Source organism: Dendrobates tinctorius, unplaced genomic scaffold (genome assembly GCF_039654945.1).
Source record: "Dendrobates tinctorius isolate UK_male_01 unplaced genomic scaffold, ASM3965494v1 ptg000030l, whole genome shotgun sequence".
Taxonomy (NCBI): domain Eukaryota; kingdom Metazoa; phylum Chordata; class Amphibia; order Anura; family Dendrobatidae; genus Dendrobates; species Dendrobates tinctorius.
In genome coordinates this window covers 15914285-15935145 of record NW_027361698.1, presented here as the reverse complement: position 1 = coordinate 15935145, position 20861 = coordinate 15914285, and the positions used below count along the sequence as shown (strand labels likewise).

The 20861-nt window shown below is 42.1% G+C and overlaps 1 protein-coding gene across 4 annotated transcripts in view; it reads right to left on the bottom strand.

Moving 5' to 3' along the window:
- The window catches only part of LOC141086132 (bifunctional heparan sulfate N-deacetylase/N-sulfotransferase 4-like), a 975622-nt gene that overhangs the window by 567176 nt on the left and 387585 nt on the right, over nucleotides 1-20861 (bottom strand). For all 4 annotated transcript variants that reach the window (XR_012231517.1, XR_012231516.1, XM_073571871.1 and 1 more), the window contains exon 4: nucleotides 11447-11601. Coding sequence is in view for 2 of the 4 variants with exons in the window: in XM_073571871.1 (XP_073427972.1) it covers nucleotides 11447-11601 (155 nt within the window). In the remaining 2 variants the exon portion in view is untranslated. The remainder of the gene's footprint in view (nucleotides 1-11446; nucleotides 11602-20861) is intronic.

Sequence of the window (20861 nt, the reverse complement as noted above, 5' to 3'; positions counted from 1 at the left end):
TATTTGGACAGAGACAACATTTTTCTAATTTTGGTTCTAGACATTACCACAATGAATTTTAAACAAAACAATTTATATGCAGTTGAAGTTCAGACTTCCAGCTGTCATTTGAGGGCAACCACATTAAAATTGGATGAAGGGTTTAGGAGTTTCAGCTCCTTAACATGTGCCACCCTGTTTTTAAAGGGACCAAAAGTAATTTGACAGATTAAATAATTGTAAATAAAATGTTCATTTCTAGTACTTGGTTGAAAACCCTTTGTTGGCAATGACTGCCTGAAGTCTTGAACTCATGGACATCACCAGATGCTGTGTTTCCTCCTTTTTGATGCTCTGCCAGACCTTCACTGAGGTGGTTTTCAGTTGCTGTTTATTTATGGGCCTTTCTGTCTGAAGTTTAGTCTTTAACAAGTGAAATGCATGCTCAATTGGGTTGAGATCAGGTGACTGACTTGGCCATTCAAGAATATTCCACTTTGCTTTAATAAACTCCTGGGTTGCTTTGGCTTTATGTTTTGGGTCATTGTCAGTCTGTAGTATAAAACAATGACCAATCAGTTTGGCTGCATTTGGCTGGATCTGAGCACACAGTATGGCTCTGCATACCTCAGAATTCATTCGGCTGCTTCTGTCCTGTGTCACATCATCAATAAACACAAGTGACCCAGTGCCACTGGCAGCCATGCATGCTCAAGCCATCACACTGCCTCCGCCGTGTTTTACAGATGATGTGGTATGCTTTGGATCATGAGCTGTACCACGCCTTCGCCATACTTTTCTCTTTCCATCATTCTGGTAGAGGTTGATCTTGGTTTCATCTGTCCAAAGAATGTTCTTCCAGAACTGTGCTGGCTTTTTTAGATGTTTTTTAGCAAAGTCCAGTCTAGCCTTTTTATTCTTGATGCTTATGAGTGGCTTCCACCGTGCAGTGAACCCTCTGCATTTACTTTCATGCAGTCTTCTCTTTATGGTAGATTTGGCTATTGATACGCCTACCTCCTGGAGAGTATTGTTCACTTGGTTGGCTGTTGTGAAGGGGTTTCTCTTCACCATGGAGATTATTCTGCAATCAACCACCACTGTTGTCTTCTGTGGGCGCCCAGGTCTTTTTGCATTGATGAGTTCACCAGTGCTTTCTTTCTTTCTCAGGATGTACCAAACTGTAGATTTTGCCACTCCTAATGTTGTAGCAATTTCTCGGATGGGTTTTTTCTGTTTTTGCAGTTTATGGATGGCTTATTTCACCTGCATGGAGACATCCTTTGACCGCATGTTTCCTTCACAGCAAAACCTTCCAAATGCAAGCACCACACCTCAAATCAACTCCAGGCCTTTTATCTGCTTAATTGAGAATGACATAACGAAGGGATTGCCCACACCTGTCCATGAAATAGCCTTGGAGTCAATTGTCCATTTACTTTTGGTCCCTTTAAAAACAGGGTGGCACCTGTTAAGGAGCTGAAACTCCTAAACCCTTAATCCAATTTTAATGTGGATACCCTCAAATGAAAGCTGAAAGTCTGAACTTCAACTGCATCTGAATTTTTTTGTTTTAAATTCATTGTGGTAATGTCTAGAACCAAAATTAGAAAAATGTAGTCACTGTCCAAATAGATATGGACCTAACTGTATATATATATATATATATATATATATATATATATGCCCTTGGGACTTACATGATATTAAAGGAGTCACCATCTTCATCACCAGAAATTCCTGTATCATGAAATTGCATGGACTGTACTTTGAAGTTCTCCACATGGGGGAGGGGATCACCTATTGTTAGGGACGGCGGAAAGTGCCAAATATAAATAATAGGAGGTGCGTTCGCCACCCGGGGTCCACCGTGCGGTAGGTGACTAGACCGCTGCTGGACAATGGCAGATGCACCAGAAGGTGCCGTAGTGCGCACGGGTTAACGTCACCCGAACGCTAGGAGCGGCTCTGTTCAGACACAGTCGCTTGGCAAAAATACATGCAAAGACGCTGGCCCTGTTAACGTCACAGGAGCCGGCGTGTGGCGTCGCAGCCTCGAACACCAATAGCTGCTGATATTGCAGAGCAGCGGCAGCTAAGGCCGCAAGCGTCAGCGCCGAGAACCGGGTGCCGACGGACGCTAGTGTAGGCGTGGAGCAAGTGGCGTGTAGCTTGCCACAACCCTGGAGCTGACTATGCACATTCAGTCACCACTCATAATATCAGAGGGTAGGGGTTTCATAATGAGTCAGACACCAGTCCATTCATCCATCACCATACACACACAAAATAATATGCTACACTAGCGCATGGCCGAGCCGCCATGCGGGGCTTTTATAGCCATGCGCTTCCAGGACCTTCCAATACTTTAGGAAGGATCAATCAGATCCGACACAGGACCTGCACATGTGACCCCTGCTCTCCACTGAGAGGGCACGTTGCGGGCATGCCCAGTAGCACGGCATGAGGACTTAGCCTCTGGAGCGGTTCCCTGCAAAGCAGGTTGCGCTACCATTGCTGCACCGGAGGTTGCAGCAACATCCAGGCTCACAGAACAAGTCTGAGGAGAATTCCTGGTTCGCTGTGATTGCTGAGCAGGAGTCCGAGCGGTCGGAGGAGAATGGAAGACCGCAGGATGTCTGGCTCTGGATTCCCGCTGTGCAGTGCCAGTAATCCGACGCCTAACACCTATCACAGTTACTGATGATGACAAGAGAGCTCTATATAATGTAGAAGATAACAGCTCAGCCTACTGATTGTATTTGATATTATATTAGCTTATTTCTGAAAGTACAGAAGAGAAGATAAATACTGTCTCAACAGCAGAAAGATATAGTACTGCCTCTAGGCGACCATGGAATTCTTAACTGATGCTTCATGGTATTTATAGCAGAGCATCAAGGGATGAAGTGTAGAGGGAAATTTGAGAATCATGAGTGAGACTGAAAAGAAACGAAAAGTGAGCTGAGCTTCTTGGCTGAACACTGTAAGTAAAATAAGGTCAGAATGGGAGTACTCACATGGAGAATTATGTATCATAACTGCATTATTGAAAAGTCAACACATTTTAGGTCATTACAACTTATATTGTTTGATCTCTCAACACATATTTTTAAAAAGGTGTTGATTTCATAGAAGAGGATGGGGATTCTCAGATCATGAAAAATTTACATTGATTTGCACTATAATTTACAATATTTGTGTAAATTATAGTAGCTATGAGCTGGTCTTGATTTGACTTTCTGGAGCTTGGCCAGATATGTTTCAGATTTATTAAGGCATGGACTCTACCTGTTACATTAGATATATTAGATATATCTTACTTCAGTGCATTTTATAGTACATTCAAAAAGAGTGTATGAAGCAATAGTCTTAATAAATTTCCTTTTGTAATGATTAAAAACTATTTATTTATTCTTCCTAAAGAGGTATGAGAATATATATAAAAAAAAAGTATAAATCCACTGTGAGAACAAAATATGGCATGTGAGAATACCACATGTGAACAGGTGCCTAATGCAGTAGAAAGAATCATTGTGGTTTACTAATAGGAAATGCCTTACTGCCACTATAAAGTAATTAGAAATCACTGGGACTAATGCTTTTATGAAAGCTGAATACAATTTAATTCCTAATTGATTAGGTATTTTTATAGCACTCTTGGCTTAAGCAATGTGCTTCATAATGTAATTTCAAAGATTTATAACCTTCAAATTTAGACTACATATTTGAAATGCAGAACAACCAAGTGGGATTGTTCTGGATTCTAATCAGCTTTAGATATTAAATTGCAAAGCACTGTAATTACTTTTGAGCCCTGCCCAATATTTCAAACATGGTTATTTAAAAGGTAATGAATGCACCGAATGCTCAATAGGATTCCTTTGTGCGCTCTTAAATAGATATAATGATTCAGTGGATTATACAGAATTTACATTGATCTAAATTTAAATAATATGCATTTTATGCAGGGCATATCTCATTCATCAATTAAAAAGGGGCACAAGAAAGCGCCAATATGTGGTATCCATTTAGCACAATATCACCTTTCTTATCAACAAAGCAAACGCAGCAAGTCTTAGAAATCTTAAATTGCTCTAACATTACGAAAACAGCAAATGTAATAGACATCTACGCTCAGGAAAAATGAACAACTACAATGTGGATAGCTATCTCCAAGTAATCAGAATGTGTTTCTAATTTAATAGTGAATGTCAACCACAAAAAGATTCCAATATAATGAAATGCTGGAAACATAACAACTGTACCCTGATGAGTGGAATAACTAATCTTTTAACACATATTGTAACTTGCTTTCACTAGGCACATTTAGCTGACTTTCAGTTTCAAACCAATGAAGTTTTATCTCTTCTATTATTAAGTGCAAGTAATGGTATTTAGGTGATATCATGTCTTATCTTCACATAATAAGCTATTCTGTGTAAAAGTTTCATTCCTCTTGGACTAAGTTAAAAAATAAATTACATAATGGAAGTATATCCTTGAATAAAATGTATGCATACTTTTTTTTCCAAAAATTACTTCAATTTTTTTAAGAACAAGAGCAGAGTTTCAAATCCTTCTGGACTCCTGGATACTTCATAGAAATAGATATTTTTACAATGTCTTTGATTTATTGATGTATTATTGTGAATGCAATTATAATTTTACAATTAATTGTATATTCAGACAGTTTGTACATATCTTTTTTGAGCTGTAGACACAGGTTATTTAAAATCTTTTTGATTTTTTATGGTTTATTTGCTATATTTTATTTATTGTGATTTCCAGTTTGTTTCCAGAAAATATAGGCTGACCATGATTTTTCTAAAATATTGTGCAGATAATAGAGCCATCTATAGATACTCACATAATTGATGAATTTTAAAAAAGACTCATGTCTTTCAAATTAAACAGATAATCCTACTGCCTTATAAATTCAACCTGGAAGAATCATAGAATCTATGATTCTATGAAATTCAACCTATAGTCCTACAAATGCCCTATTTATACTTTCCATTTGAGAAAATATACTTCAGGACTCATCAGAATGAGAATGTCATGCCTCAGGATTTGATCTGACGGTCCTGTGCTTTTCTGTACGCTGAGCCACAGCAGATTTTGCTGGTGTCTACATGCTGATTACCTTTTGCCTTTGTCCATTCCTTTCAGACAGCAGGTGTTTTCAGGTGCATCTATTTAAACCTAGCCCTTTTTGGTCTTCTCAACTGGTGATAGCCTTTTGTCATTCTAGTCATTCTTATCTAGTCAATAAGTGTACTGCTAGGGTTTATTTCTTACACTGCACTCACTCTCAATTCCTTAAGAGGTATGTGATACAGCTAATGGCATTTTAGGGAGCCAGTACCAAGTTTTCTTCTGTAGTTTTTACCTTCACTGTTTATCCAAGTCATGCTGAATCTGCTAGGGACTGAGTTATTGGGTACTATGGTTTTTTTTGCAGCTTTTTCATAATTACATCCTTTATCACCATGTTTACTTGACAAAGGCCACTTCGCCGAAACGCGTGTCGGGGTGGGTGCACCGGGTGGACTTCTACATTAGCCTTAACAGGTAATAATTACAAATGTACTATGGCTGATATAATAACAAGTCTTTTGGGATTTTCTTTGATCATATGTTTTGTTGTGTGCATTTACTACTATGTTATGATTGGGTCACCGAGGAGGAGAGCAAGCCCAAGCTAAGCCACAGAAAACCAGAGAGGTTGGTAACTAAGTGGATTGCAGACCCCTGATCCTATCCACACAACTAGCTGTAGCCGTGGATCGTGCCAGCGATGATCCTAGACGCCTCGGCACAGACAGAGAGATAACTAAGCCTAAAGCAAGAAAGGGGAAATCTAAACTGCCCCAGAGCAGACCCCAAAGGAATAGATAGCCCACAAACATATATTGTCAGTGAGACAAGATGAAAACAGAAATGCAGGTAGGAAAATAGACTGAGCAAATGATGGGGCCCACACTGACTAGCCAGGACAGGAAAGGAAAGACACTGTCTGCAATCACACAAAAAACCCTGAATAAAGGTCCAACACGTCTGATGCAAACATACTGAAGTCGCACGACTTCGCCCACTATATTAACACTCTGGTATATTCTGAAAGCAGAGCAAAAGAGGCCAATCTAACAAGGGACAAAAACAAACTGGCACAAGCAGTAACATATGGATGATGATTCAGCACAGCCCTAGCCGGAGCTGGCTGACCCACACAAAACTGAAATAGACAAAACAGAATAAATGTGAACAGAATAGCAAAAGAACACTTAGCTGAGCAAGCAGGGACTGAGCTGGAAACTAAGACCTCAGGAGGCAGGAAAAAATCACCAGCAGGGATAGAGGAAGTCAGCTGTCTTAAATCCAGTCTAAAACCCCAGATCTCCAATCGTCGTCCTCATTATCAGGTGGCAAGCCTCTGTTAATCAGATCAGCTCCATTACCTCCAGTAACCACCAGAGGGAGCCCAGAAAGAGAACTCGCAACCCCTCCATTAACCTGACCAGCTCCACCACCTTCAGCAGTAACCAGAGGTAGGCCAGAAAGCAAATTTACAACAGTACCCCCACGTGAGGAGGGATCATAAAACCCTCATCCACGCCACCAGGCCGATCAGGATGGGCCCGGTGAAAAGCACGAACCAATCTATAGGCATGAATGTCAGAAGCAGAGACCCAAGAATTATCCTCCTGGCCATAACCCTTCCATTTGACCAAGTACTGGAGTCTCCGTCTAGTCAAACAAGAAACCAATATTTTCTCTACCTCATATTCCACATTGCCTTTAACCAGTACAGGGTCAGGAGGCGCCGCCATAGGAACTACCAGCTCCACAAACCTCTTCAACAGAGATTTATGAAACACGTTATGGATCTTAAACGTAGCTGGAAGAGCCAATCGAAAAGAAACAGGATTAAGAATCTCCAAAATCTTATAAGGTCCTATGAATCTTGGCTTAAACTTTGGAGACGCAACCTTCATAGGAATATTCTTTGACGACAACCAAACCATATCACCCACTTTAAACTGGGGACCAATGGTCCTATGCTGGTTGGAAAATCGTTGTGCTTTTTCCTGAGAGAGGGACAACTTATTCACCACTTGGTCGCAAATCTGCTGCATTCTCTCTACCACAGTGTCCACACTTGGGCAGGTCTAAGATTCCACTTGCCCTGAAGAAAATGGAGGATGAAACCCAAAGTTACAGAAAAAGGGTAACATCAAAGTGGCAAAACTAGCTCTATTGTTTAGAGCGAATTCGGCCAAGGGCAAAAATGAGACCCAGTCATCCTGATTAACAGATATAAAACATCTCAAATAGGACTCCAAAGTTTGGTTTGTTCTCTCAGTCTGCCCATTGGTCTGAGGATGAAATGCAGAGGAGAAAGATAACTGAATTCCCAGTTTGGAACCAAAAGCTTTCCAAAATCTGGAAATAAACTGGACTCCTCTGTCCGACACAATGTTCTCAGGAATCCCGTGCAACCGAACCACCTGTTGCAAAAACAAGGGCACCAACTCAGAAGAAGATGGCAACTTTGGGAGTGGTACAAGATGGATCATCTAAGAAAATCTATCACAAATCACCCAGATAACAGTCATTCTCTGAGGGACAGGAAGATCGGAAATAAAATCCATTGAGATATGGGTCCATGGCCTCTTGGGCACCGGCAGGGGCATCAACAACCCACTAGAATGAGAACAGGGTTTGGACTGAGAACAAGTCCCACAGGACTGCACAAAATTCCTGACATCACGAGATAAGGCAGGCCACCAAAAAGACCAACTCACCAAATCTCTGGTACCAAAAACACCTGGATGACCAGCCAACACAGAGCAATGAATTTCAGACACTACTCTCTTCCTCCACTGGTCAGGGACATACAATTTTCCCATAGGGCAACGTTCAGGTTTGTCCTCCTGAAATTTCTCCAGGGCACATCTCAAATCGGTGAGATGGCGGCAAGAACTACACCCTCATTTAGAATGGTAGTAGGCTCAGTCACAATAAGAGAATCTGAAAAGAAACTACTAGAAAGAGCGTCCGCCTTAACATTCTTAGTGCCCGGAAGAAAAGAGACCACAAAATCAAAACACGTGAAAAACAAGGCCCACCTAGCCTGTCCAGGATTCAAGCGTTTGGCCGATTCAAGATAAATTAAATTCTTGTGGTCGGTGAGGACCACAGCTTGATGTCTAGCTCCCTCAAACTAGTGTCTCCACTCTTCAAATGCCCATTTCATGGCCAACAATTTCCGATTCCCCACGTCATAGCTACTTTCAGATGGGGAGAATGTTCGAGAAAAGAAGGCACAGGGATTCATTTTAGAAGTCACAGGGTCTTTTTGGGACAAAACGGATCCTGCACCAATCTCAGAAGCATCTACTTCCATCTGAAATGGGAGTGAGACATCAGGTTGTCGTAGAACCGGAGCAGCAGTGAATCTCCGCTTAAGCTCCTGAAATGCCGAGACTGTCTCTGGAGACCAATTCACCACATCAGAGCCCTTTTTGGTCAGATCAGTCAGTGGTTTGACAATACCAGAAAAATTACTTATAAATTTACGGTAGAAATTAGCAAAACCCAAAAACTTCTGGAGAGCCTTCAAAGAAGTGGGCTGAACTCAATCATAAATGGCCTGTACCTTGGCCGGGTCCACTTCAATAGCCGACGGGGACAAAATGTATCCCAAAAATGAAATCCTGTGTACACCAAAGAGGCACTTCGATCCCTTAACATAAAGGGAATTTTCCCTCAAAATCCGGAACACAGTCCGGACATGTTCCACATGAGAATCCCAATCACTGGAAAAGATCACAATCTCATCCAGATAAATGATCAAAAACTTATCCACAAAGTCCCGGAAAATATCGTTCATAAAAGATTGGAAGACGGAAGGGGCATTAGTGAGCCCAAAAGGCATTACCAGGTACTCAAAATGTCCCTCTGGAGTATTAAATGCTATCTTCCATTCATCCCCATGCTTGATGCGAATAAGATGATATGCCCCCGGAGATCAAGCTTGGTAAACCAACAGGCACTTTTAACTCTGGAAAATAAATCACAAATCAGGGGTAACGGGTACTGATATTTAACAGTGATTTTGTTAAGGGAACGATAGTCAATACAAGGCTTTAATGAACCATCTTTCTTGGCCACAAAAAAAAACCCAGCACCTAAAGGTGAAGAGGATGGTCTAATATGACCCTTCTCCAATGACTCCTTGATATAAGATCGCATAGCATCATCTTCGGGTACCGATAAGTTGAAAAGCCGACCCTTGGGAAATTTACACCCGGGCATTAACTCAATTGCACAGTCATAACTCCTATGAGGAGGCAAAGATGCAGACTTACTCTCACTAAATACATCAGAAAAATCAGCCAAATAATTAGGAATATCATGAGACTAAGGAGAGGTGGAGAAAACAGGAGTGTCACTAAGAACACACTGACAACCCCAACTCACCACAGACACAGATTTCCAATCCGAAACAGGATTATGAGTTTGCAACCAGGGAAAACCCAGAACAATAGTATCATGCAATTTGTGCAAAACCAAAAATTTACAATTTTCTTGGTGGTCCGGGGCAACTCGCATTATCACCTGGGTCCAAAACTGGGGTTTATTCTCCGCCAAAGGAGTAACATCAGTACCCCTCAAAGGGATAGGAGTCCGCAGGGGTATAATGGGAAAACCACAACGTTTAGCAAAGTCTAAATCCATCAGATTCAAAGCTACTCCTGAATCTACAAAAGCCTTAGCGGAAAATGTAGACAAGGAGCAGATCAGAGTAATTGCCAAAAGGAACTTAGGCTGTACACTGCCCACTGCAAATGTGTGAGCAAAACGTTTTTCTCATTTAGGGCAGAGAAAAATAGTATGAGAGGCGTCTCCACAGAAAAAACACAGCTTATTACGCCTTCTAAACTCCTGACATTGCGCCCTAGACAAAACCCTATCACATTGCATGGGTTCAGAAGTTCGTTCAAAAGGCGGCAACGCCTCTCATGTAGTTTTACGTTCACGTAAACGCCGATCAACTTGAATGGTCAATGGCATAGAATCGCCAAGACCAGAGGGAACATGAAATCCCACCATAACGTCTTTTTCGGTTCCTGCCCAACCCTTCCAAAAGACAGCTGCTAGGGCATCGTCATTCCATTTAGTAAGGACCACCCACTTTCGGAATTTTTGACAATGTAACTCTGCAGAGTCCTCACCCTGGTTCAATTCCCCGCACTTCAGCAGCGAGCTGCTCAACACGATCAGACAATTGCTTAATCTCCATTAAAGAAAAAAAATTCTCCTACGGCCCCAGAGAAAAAGAGGAAAAAATATATAAAAAAATTCTGACACTTTTTCTTTTTTTTAACAATTCTTTCCTTCTTTTGAGTACCCTAGAGTCTGCTGTTTGGGCTGGTGATTCTGTTATGATTGGGTCACGGAGGAGGAGAGCAAGCCCAAGCTAAGCCACAGAAAACCAGAGAGGTTGGTAACTAAGGGGATTGCAGACCCCTGATCCTATCCACACAACTAGCAGTAGCCGTGGAGCGTGCCAGAGATGATCCTAGATGCCTCGGCACAGACGGAGAGCTAACAAAGCCTAAAGCAAGAAAGGGGAAAGAAATCTAAACTGCCCCAGAGCAGACACCAAAGGAATAATTAGCCCCCAAACATATATTGTCAGTGAGACAAGATGAAAACAGAAACGCAGGTAGGAAAATAGACTGAGCAAACCATGGGGCCCACACTGACTAGACAGGACAGGAAAGGAAAGACACTGTCTACAATCACGCAAAAAACCCTGCAAAAAGGTCCAACACGTCTGATGCAAAAATACTGATGTCGCACGACTTCGCCCTTTATATCAGAAATCTGGTATATTCTGAAAGCAGAGCAAAAAGAGGCCAATCTAATAAGGGACAAAAACAAACTGGCACAAGCAGTAACATATGGATGGTGATTTAGCACAGCCCCAGCCGGAGCTGGCTGACCCACACAAAATTGAAATAGACAAAACCAGATCAAATGTGAACAGAACAGGGAGTCGGCTGTCTTAAATCCTGTCTGAAACCACAGATCTCCAGTCGTCATCCTCATTATCAGGTGGCAAGCCTCTGCTAATCAGATCAGCTCCATTACCTCCAGTAGCCACCAGAGGGAGCCCAGAAAGAGAACTCGCAACCCCTCCATCAACCTGACCAGATCCACCACCTTCAGCAGTAACCAGAGGTAGGCCAGAAAGCGAATTCACAACACTACTACATGTGCATAGCAAAGAATAAATCCTTCAACTGCTTTAATCAAACAAGCAATCAATGATCTTGAAACAAAAATCTTCAATAATTCATGAGGTTTCAAATATAATACTATGTCAATAACTGTAGGAGACAGAATGGAAATTTTATATCACCTCTTGAACTACTTTTAACAGAGTTTATCTTACCTGCGCAAAATCTTTATTGAGAATCATTTGCTCCACCAATGAGGACTCATTATGGAAAAGATGAGGCTGCATATGACTCCACATATGAGGGAACCACCAAAACTCATCCACTGATGACAACAAAAGGTCATCTCCTTCATCCTCCTTAATAGTACCTAATAATGTAGAAGTTGAAAAAAATAGAAAAGGTAGTTATTTCCAACTGTGCACATGAGCAAATTACATTTTATAACTTAAAATTTAAAAACTATGGACCTACTGTTATGTTTAAAGAAAATATCCTAATTGTAGGAGAATAGAAAATTGTTCAAAATAAGCTCCATTGTTAAATCATATTATTTCAGATTCAAGTCAGATTCATACAGTGATGGATGATTCACATTAGCCTTAGGGCCCCGTCACACATAGCGACTCACCAGTGATCCTGACAATGACATGAACTTGTCAGGATCGCTGGTGTGTCGCTACATGATCGCTGGTGAGCTGCCAAACAGGCAGATCTTAGCAGTGATCAGGACAGCGACACACAGGTAACTGTTGTGAGTTCATTCTCTGGTTCACCAGTTGTGAGTTCCCCTTCCAGACTCCCTCTGGTGGTGACAGGAGGTGGTGAGGCTGGTTTGATCGGTGGAGGTCTGCCACCTGAGAATGAGGATGACGATTGGACCTCAGGATTCTCAGATTTTATTTAAGACAGCCGACGCCCTATTCAGTTGCTGGTGATTCCTTCTGGCTTGTCAGCTCTTGGTTTTCAGCTCTGTTCCAGTCATCTAAAGCTAAGTTTTTCTGCTAATGTTTACACTTGATTTTGTTGGTCTGTTCAGATTTTCATGTGGTCAGCCAGCCCCAGCTGGGGGCTGTGCTGAATTTCCACTCTTATTTATCAGTATTTTGCCAATTGGCTTTTTGTCCCTTACTAGTTCGGTCTCTTTTTGCTCTGTCTCAGAATATTTCTGAGTGCTGATATTGTGGGAGAAGTCTAGTGACTTCAGGGTTAATTTTGCTATCAGAAGTGTTGGACATGATTTTTGTAGGGTTTTTTGCAGGTTGCAGACAGTGTCTTTCCTTTCCTTTCCTGTCTAGTTAGTTTGGGCCCCATCGTTTGCTCAGCCTATTTTCCTGCCTGTGTTTGTGCCTTCATCTTGTTTCACCGTCAATACATGTGTGGGGGCTATCTATTCCTTTGGGGTCTGCTCTGGGGCAGTCAGTTTTCCCTTTTCTGGCTTTAGGCTTATTTAGTCCTCCGGCCGTGACGAGGCATCTAGGAACATCGTAGGCACGCTCCACGGCTACTGCTAGTTGTGTGGTAAGATCAGGGATCTGCAATCTGCATAGTTACCAACCTCTCTGGTTTTCTGTGACTTAGCTTGTTTTGCTTTTTTCTCCTCGGTGACCCATTCATAACAGAATCACCAGTCATACCACAGATTCTAGGGTACTCAAAAGCAGGAAGGAGTTGTTAAAAAGGAAAAAAAAAAGTGTCAGAATTTTTTTTTTATATATTCTTTCCTCTTTTTTCTCTGGGGCCATAGGAGGATTTTTTTTTTCTTTTTCCTAATGGAGATTAAGCAATTGTCTGATCGTGTGGAGCAGCTGGCTGCTGAAGTGCAGGGAATTTCCACCTACCTCATTCAGTTACATGCTGCTGAACATAAGATCCCTACTCCTGATTTGTTTTCTGGGGATCCATCTAAATTTCTGAATTTTAACAATAATTGTAAATTATTTCTGGCCTTGAAGCCTAGTTCATCGGGGAGCTCTGTGCAGCAGGTTAAAATTGTCATCTCCTTGCTGCGCGGCGATCCCCAGGATTGGGCTTTTTCTCTGACACCTGAAAATCCTATTCTGACTACTGTGGATGCATTTTTTCAAGCCTTGGGGTTGTTGTATGATGAGCCTAATGCTGTTGATCAAGTTGAGAGAACCCTGTTGGCATTAAACCAGGGTCAGGATTCTGCAGAGTTATACTGTCAAAAATTCCGAAAGTGGGCGGTCCTTACTATATGGAATGATAGTGCATTGGCAGCTCTCTTTCGAAAGGGTTTATCAGAGACCGTAAAAGATGTTATGGTGGGATTTCCTGTTCCCTCTGGTCTGGATGATTCTATGTCATTAGCCATTCAAGTTGATCGGCATTTACGTGAACGTAAAACTACACGGGAGGCACTGCCACCTTTTGAACAAACGTCTGAACCTATGCAATGTGATGGTGCTTTGTCTAGGGTGCAACGTCAGGAGTTTAGAAGGCGTAATAAGCTGTGTTTTTTCTGTGGAGACGTCTCTCATACTATTTCTGTCTGCCCAAAACGAGAGAAACGTTTTGCACACACATTTGCGGTGGGCAGTATACAACCTAAATTTTTTTTGGCAATTACTCTGATCTGCTCCTTATCCACATTTTCCACAAAGGCTTTTGTGGATTCAGGAGCAGCGTTGAATCTGATGGATTTGGACTTTGCTAAACGTTGTGGTTTTTCCATGACGCCTATTCCTTTAAGGGGAATTGATGCTACTCCTTTTGCGGAGAATAAACCTCAGTTTTGGACCCGGGTGGCAATGCGAGTTGCCCCAGATCACCAAGAAAATTGTAAATTTTTGGTGCTGCATAATTTGCATGATACTATTGTTCTGTGTTTTCCCTGGTTGCAAACTCATAATCCAGTTTTGGATTGGAAATCTGGGTCTGTGGTGAGTTGGGATTGTCATTGTGTTCTTAGGGATGCTCCTGTTTCCTCCACCTCTCCTCAGTCTCATGATATTCCTGATTATCTAGCCGATTTTTCTGATGTATTTAGTGAGAGCAAGTCTGCGTCTTTGCCTCCTCATAGGAGTTATGACTGTGCAATTGAGTTGATGCCTGGGTGTAAATTTCCCAAGGGTCGGCTTTTCAACTTATCAGTACCCGAACATGATGCTATGCAATCCTATATTAAGGAGTCATTGGAGAAGGGTCATATTAGACCATCCTAGTCACCTTTAGGTGCTGTTTTTTTGTGGCCAAGAAAGATGGTTCATTAAGACCGTGGGAGGAATAGGGCTAAGTGACAGCACATGTGAAAAAGACTTGGGTATACTAATAGATCACAGACTGAATATGAGTCAACAGTGTGATGCAGCAGCAAAAAAGGCAAATGCAATACTAGGATGTATTAACAGAAGCATACAGTCTAGATCACGTGAAGTCATTATTTCCCTCTACTCCTCTTTGGTCAGACCTCATCTGGAATATTGTGTCCAGTTTTGGGCACCACATTTTAAAAAAGACATCAACAAACTGGAGCAAGTTCAGAAAAGAGCGACCAGAATGGTGACCGGTCTGCAAACCCTGTCTTATGAGGAAAGGTTGCAGGATTTGGGAATGTTTAGTTTGCAAAAGAGAAGACTGAGAGGAGACTTAATAGCTGTCTACAAATATCTAAAGGGCTGTCACATTGTAGAAGGATCAACTTTATTCTCATTTGCACAAGGAAAGACTAGAAGCAATGGGATGAAACTGAATGGGAGGAGACACAGATTAGATATTAGAAAAAACTTTTTGACAGTTAGAGTGATCAATGAGTGGAACAGGCTGCCACGAGAAGTGGTGAGTTCTCCTTCAATGGAAGTCTTCAAACAGAGGCTGGACAGACATCTGACTGGGATGATTTAGCGAATCCTGCTTTGAGCAGGGGGTTGGACCAGATGGCCCAGGAGGTCCCTTCCAACTCTACGATTCTATGATTCTATGATTCTATGTGTATTGATTATCGTTCCCTTAACAAGATGACGGTTAAATATCAGTACCCATTACCTCTGTTGTCTGATTTATTCTCCAGAGTTAAGAGTGCCTGCTGGTTTACTAAGCTTGACCTCAGGGGGGCGTACAATCTTATTCGCATCAAGCACGGGGATGAATGGAAGACGGCGTTTAATACTCCGGAGGGACATTTTGAGTACCTGGTGATGCATTTTGGGCTCACTAATGCCCCTTCTGTCTTCCAGTCCTTTATGAATGATATTTTCCGTGACTTTGTGGATAAGTTTTTGATCATCTATCTGGATGATATTTTGATCTTTTCTAGTGATTGGGATTCTCATGTGGAACACGTCCGGACTGTGTTCCGGATTTTGAGGGAGAATTCCTTGTTTGTTAAGGGATCGAAATGCCTCTTTGGTGTACAGAGGATTTCATTTTTGGGATTTATCTTATCTCCATCGACTATTGAAATGGACCCGGCCAAGGTACAGGCCATTTATGATTGGGTTCAGCTACTTCTTTGAAGGCCCTCCAGAAGTTTTTGGGTTTTGTAATTTTTATCTTAAATTTATAGGTAATTTTTCTGGTATTGTTAAGCCACTGACTGATCTTACCAAGAAGGGCGCTGATGTGCTGAATTGGTCTCCTGAGGCTATCTCAGCATGTCAGGAGCTTAAGCAGAGATTTACTTCAGTTCCAGTTTTACGGCAACCTGATGTCTCACTTCCATTTCAGGTGGAGGTAGATGCTTCTGAGATTGGTGCAGGATCCGTTTTGTCCCATAAAGACCCTGTGACTTCTAAGATGAATCCCTGTGCCTTCTTTTCTCAAAAGTTCTCCCCATCTGAACGCAACTATGACGTGAGGAATCGGGAATTGTTGGCCATGAAGTGGGCATTTGAGGATTGGAGACATTGGTTGGAGGGAGCTAGACATCAAGTTGTGGTCCTCACCGATCACAAGAATTTGATTTATCTGGAGCCGGCCAAACACTTGAATCCTAGACAGGCTAGATGGGCCTTGTTTTTCACGCATTTTAATTTTGTGGTCTCTTTTCTTCTGGGCACTAAGAATGTTAAGGCAGATGCCCTTTCTAGGAGTTTCTTTGCCGATTCTCTTAGTGTGACTGAGCCTACTACCATCTTAGGTGAGGGGGTAGTTCTTTCTGCCATTTCGCCCGATTTGAGACGCGCCCTGGAGGAATTTCAGGAGGATAAACCTAAGCGTTGCCCTATGGGAAAATTGTATGTTCCAGACCATTGGAGAAAGAGAGTGATGTCTGAAATTCATTGCTCCGCATTGGCTGGTCATCCAGGTATTTTTGGTACCAGAGATTTGGTGAGTCGGTCCTTTTGGTGGCCTGCCTTATCTCGTGAAGTCAGGAATTTTGTACAGTCCTGTGGGACTTATTCTCGGTCTAAACCCTGTTCTCGTTCAAGTGGGTTGCAGATGCCCTTGCCAGTGCCCAAGAGGCCATGGACCCATATCTAAATGGATTTTATTTCTGTTCTTCCTGTCTCTCAGAGAATGACTGTTATCTGGGTGATTTGTGATAGATTTTCGAAGATGGTCCAACTTGTACCACTCTTCCGCTGAGTTGGTGCCCTTGTTTTTACAACAGGTGGTTCGGTTACATGGGATTCCTGAGAACATTGTGTCCGACAGAGGAGTCCAGTTTGTTTCCAGATTCTTCTCCTCCGCGTTTCATCCCAAGACCAATGGACAGACTGAGAGAACAAACCAAACCTTGGAGTCTTATTTGAGATGTTTTATATCTGCTGATCAGGATGATTGGGTCTCATTTTTGCCCTTGGCCGAATTCGCACTGAATAATAGAGCTAGTTCTGCCTCTTTGATGTCACCCTTTTTCTGTAATTTTGGGTTTCATCCAAGATTCTCTTCAGGGCAAGTGGAATCTTCATCCTGCCCAGGTGTGGGCACTGTGGTTAAGAGAATGCAGCAGATATGGGACCAAGTGGTGGATAAGTTGTCACTCTCTCAGGAAAATGCCCAGCGATTTTCCAACCGGCATAGGACCATTGGTCCCCGGTATAAAGTGGGTGATATGGTTTGGTTGTCATCTAAGAATATTCCTATGAAGGTTGCATCTCCTAAATTTAAGCCAAGATTTATTGCTACTTATAAGATTTTGGAAATTCTTAATCCTGTTTTGTTTCGATTGGCTCTTCCAGTTACGTTCAAGATCCATAACGTATTTCACAAATCTCTGTTGAAAAGGTTTGTTGAGCCTGTGGTTCCTATGGCAGCACCTCCTGACCCTGTGTTGGTCGAAGGCAATGTGGAATATGAGGTAGAGGAAATATTGGATTCTCGGTTGGTTAGACGGAAACTCCAGTATTTGGTCAAATGGAAGGGTTATGGTCAGGAGGATAATTCTTGGGTCTCTGCCTCCGATATTCATGACAATAGATTGGTTCTTGCTTTTCACCGGGCCCATCCTGATCATCCTGGTGGCGTGGATGAGGGTTTGGTGACCCCTCCTCAAGGGGGGGTACTGTTGTGAGTTCATTCTCTGGTTCACCAGTTGTGAGTTCCCCTTCCAGACTCCCTCTGGTGGTGACAGGAGGTGGTGAGGCTGGTTTGATCGGTGGAGGTCTGCCACCTGAGAATGAGGATGACGATTGGACCTCAGGATTCTCAGATTTGATTTAAGACAGCCGACACCCTATTCAGTTGCTGATGATTCCTTCTGGCTTGTCAGCTCTTGGTTTTCAGCTCTGTTCCAGTCATCTAAAGCTAAGTTTTTCTGCTACTGTTCACACTTGATTTTGTTGGTGTGTTCAGTTTTTCGTGTGGTCAGCCAACCCCAGCTGGGGGCTGTGCTGAATTTCCACTCTTATTTATCAGTATTTTGCCAATTGGCTTTTTGTTCCTTACTAGTTCGGTCTCTTTTTGCTCTGTCTCAGAATATTTCTGAGTGCTGATATAGTGGGAGAAGTCTAGTGACTTCAGGGTTAATTTTGCTATCAGAATTGTTGGACATGATTTCTGTAGGGTTTTTTGAAGGTTGCAGACAGTGTCTTTCCTTTCCTTTCCTGTCTAGTTAGTTTGGGCCCCATCGTTTGCTCAGCCTATTTTCCTGCCTGTGTTTGTGCCTTCATCTTGTTTCACCGTCAATACATGTGTGGGGGCTATCTATTCCTTTGGGGTCTGCTCTGGGGCAGTCAGTTTTCCCTTTTCTGGCTTTAGGCTTATTTAGTCTTCCGGCCGTGACGAGGCGTCTAGGAATATCGTAGGCACGCTCCATGGCTACTGCTAGTTGTGTGGTAAGATCAGGGATCTGCAATCTGCATAGTTACCAACCTCTTTGGTTTTCTGTGACTTAGCTTGTTTTGCTTTTTTCTCCTCGGTGACCCATTCATAACAGGTAACAAGCGACGCACGTCACTTAGTTACCCACAGTGTACTTTAAGATACCAGCATGCTGGTGCAGGGAGCTGGTAACCAAGGTAACCAACGGGTTTCTAAGCGCCGCGCAGCGCTTAGAAACCCGATGTTTACCTTGGTTACCAGCTCCAGCTCGCTGATCGCTGGTCTCCCGCCTGCCACACGATGCGTGCTGGCCAGCGGGAGACCAACGATCAAAAAAATGTCCAGGCCATTAGAGCACGATTAGCGATACCCGGCAGGGGGGCCAGTCGCTGATAAGTGTCACACACAGCGATATCGTTGGTGAGATCGCTGTTGCATCACAAAACTTGTGACTCAGCAGCGATCTTGCTAGCGATCTCACTGTGTGTGACGGGAGCTTTAAACTAGTTTCATGCTACAGTGGCATGTAAAAGTTTGGGCAAGCAAGTTGAAGATGAAATGATCTCTAAAAGGCCTAAAGTTAAAGATGACACATCTACTTTGTATTTTAAGCAAAAAATATATAAATATATTGTTATTAATTTTTTCATTTTAACAATTACAAAAGGGAAAATGGTCCAATACAAAAGTTTGGGCACTCTTGGAGATTTTTGTGCTCAGATAACTTTGACCAAGGTTTCAGACCTGCTGTAGCCTGATAGGGCTATGGCTTGTTCACTATCATTGCTAGGAAAGGTGAGGTGATGCAAATTTCCCAGCTTTATAAAATCCTAGCCAAAAAAACAGCAGCCATGTGTTCTTCTAAGCAGCTGCCTAGCACTCTAAACATGAAAATGGTGGAGGCCCACAGAGCAGGAGAAAGCTATAAGAAGATAGCAAATTGTTTTCAAGTTGCCCTTTCCTCAGTTTGAAATGTAATTAAGAAATGTCAGTTAAAAGGAGTGGAAATCATGGTAAGGTCTGGAAGACCAAGCACAATTTCAGTGAAAGCTCCTCGTAGGATTGCTAGAGAAGCAAATCAGAACCACCACTTGACTGCAAAAGGCCTTCAGAAAGATTTAGCAGACTCTGGAGTTGTGGTACATTGTTCTACTGTTCAGAGACACCTGCACAAATGTGGCCTTCATGGAAGAGTCATCAGAAGAAAACCTCTCCTGCATCCTCACAATTAAATTCGATGTCAGAAGTATGCAAAAAAATCTAAACAAGTCTGATGCATTTTGGAAACAAGTCGTGTGTACCTATGAGGTTAAAATAGAACTCTTTGGCCACAATGATCAACGGTACATGTGGAGTGAAAAGGGCACAGAATTTCAGGAAAAGAACACCTCGCCAACCATTAAGCATGTGGGTGGATGAATCATGCTTTGGGGTAGTGTTTCAGCCAATGGCATATTTCACTGGTAGAGGAAAGAGTGGATTCAATTAAATTTCAACAAATTCTTGATATAAACATAACACCATCTGTAAAAAAGCTGAAGTTGAAAAGAGGATTGCTTCTACAAATGGATAACTATCCTAAACACACATAAAAATCCAGAATAGACTACATCAAAAGGCTAAAGCTGAAGTTTTTACAATGGACCTAATAGACCTCTTATTTGAACATCACTGAAAATCTGGGTCTAGACCTTAAAATAGCAGTACATGTGAGATGATCCAGGAATCTCACAGAACTGGAGAAATTTTCCAAGGAAGAATGGATGAAAATCGGTCAAACAAGAATTGAAAGATTCTATTCTGGCTACAAAAAGAGTTTACAGGCTGTGCTACTTTCCATAAGGGGTGCTACTAGGCAATGTCAGACTTGGATGCCAAGGGCTCACCAGTAACATTGACTTTGGGGGGGCCCACTTTTCATCTGCATACAAATATTACAAATGGTACACTACCCTTGTTCACAAATGTACCTATATCTATATAATAATAAACTAGGTAGCTTGGTTACTGAATGATGAGATGCTGCTTTTTTCTGTACAGAGTGAATTATGCCAAGTACTGCCCATACAGTGGGGTTAGGGGCCCAGATCTGCACAGGGGTCTACCAGGGGATTCCCCTGTTACCCTGTGGGCCAGTCCAAACCTGCTGATAGGTACTAACCATGCAGGGTATTCAAACTTTTGCATTGGCCCATTTTTCTTTTTGTAATTTTTAAAATGTAAAATGTAAAAGATGCAAAAATATATAAATTATATATTTTTAGTATTATTATATATACTATTATATATATTATTATTATTACTAGGTAATTATCTAGCAGACTTATACTTCTGTGTGACTGCCTTTACTCTGCTATGTTTTTAGTATTGTAGAAAAGCACATTGTACTTTGTTTTACTACACCAC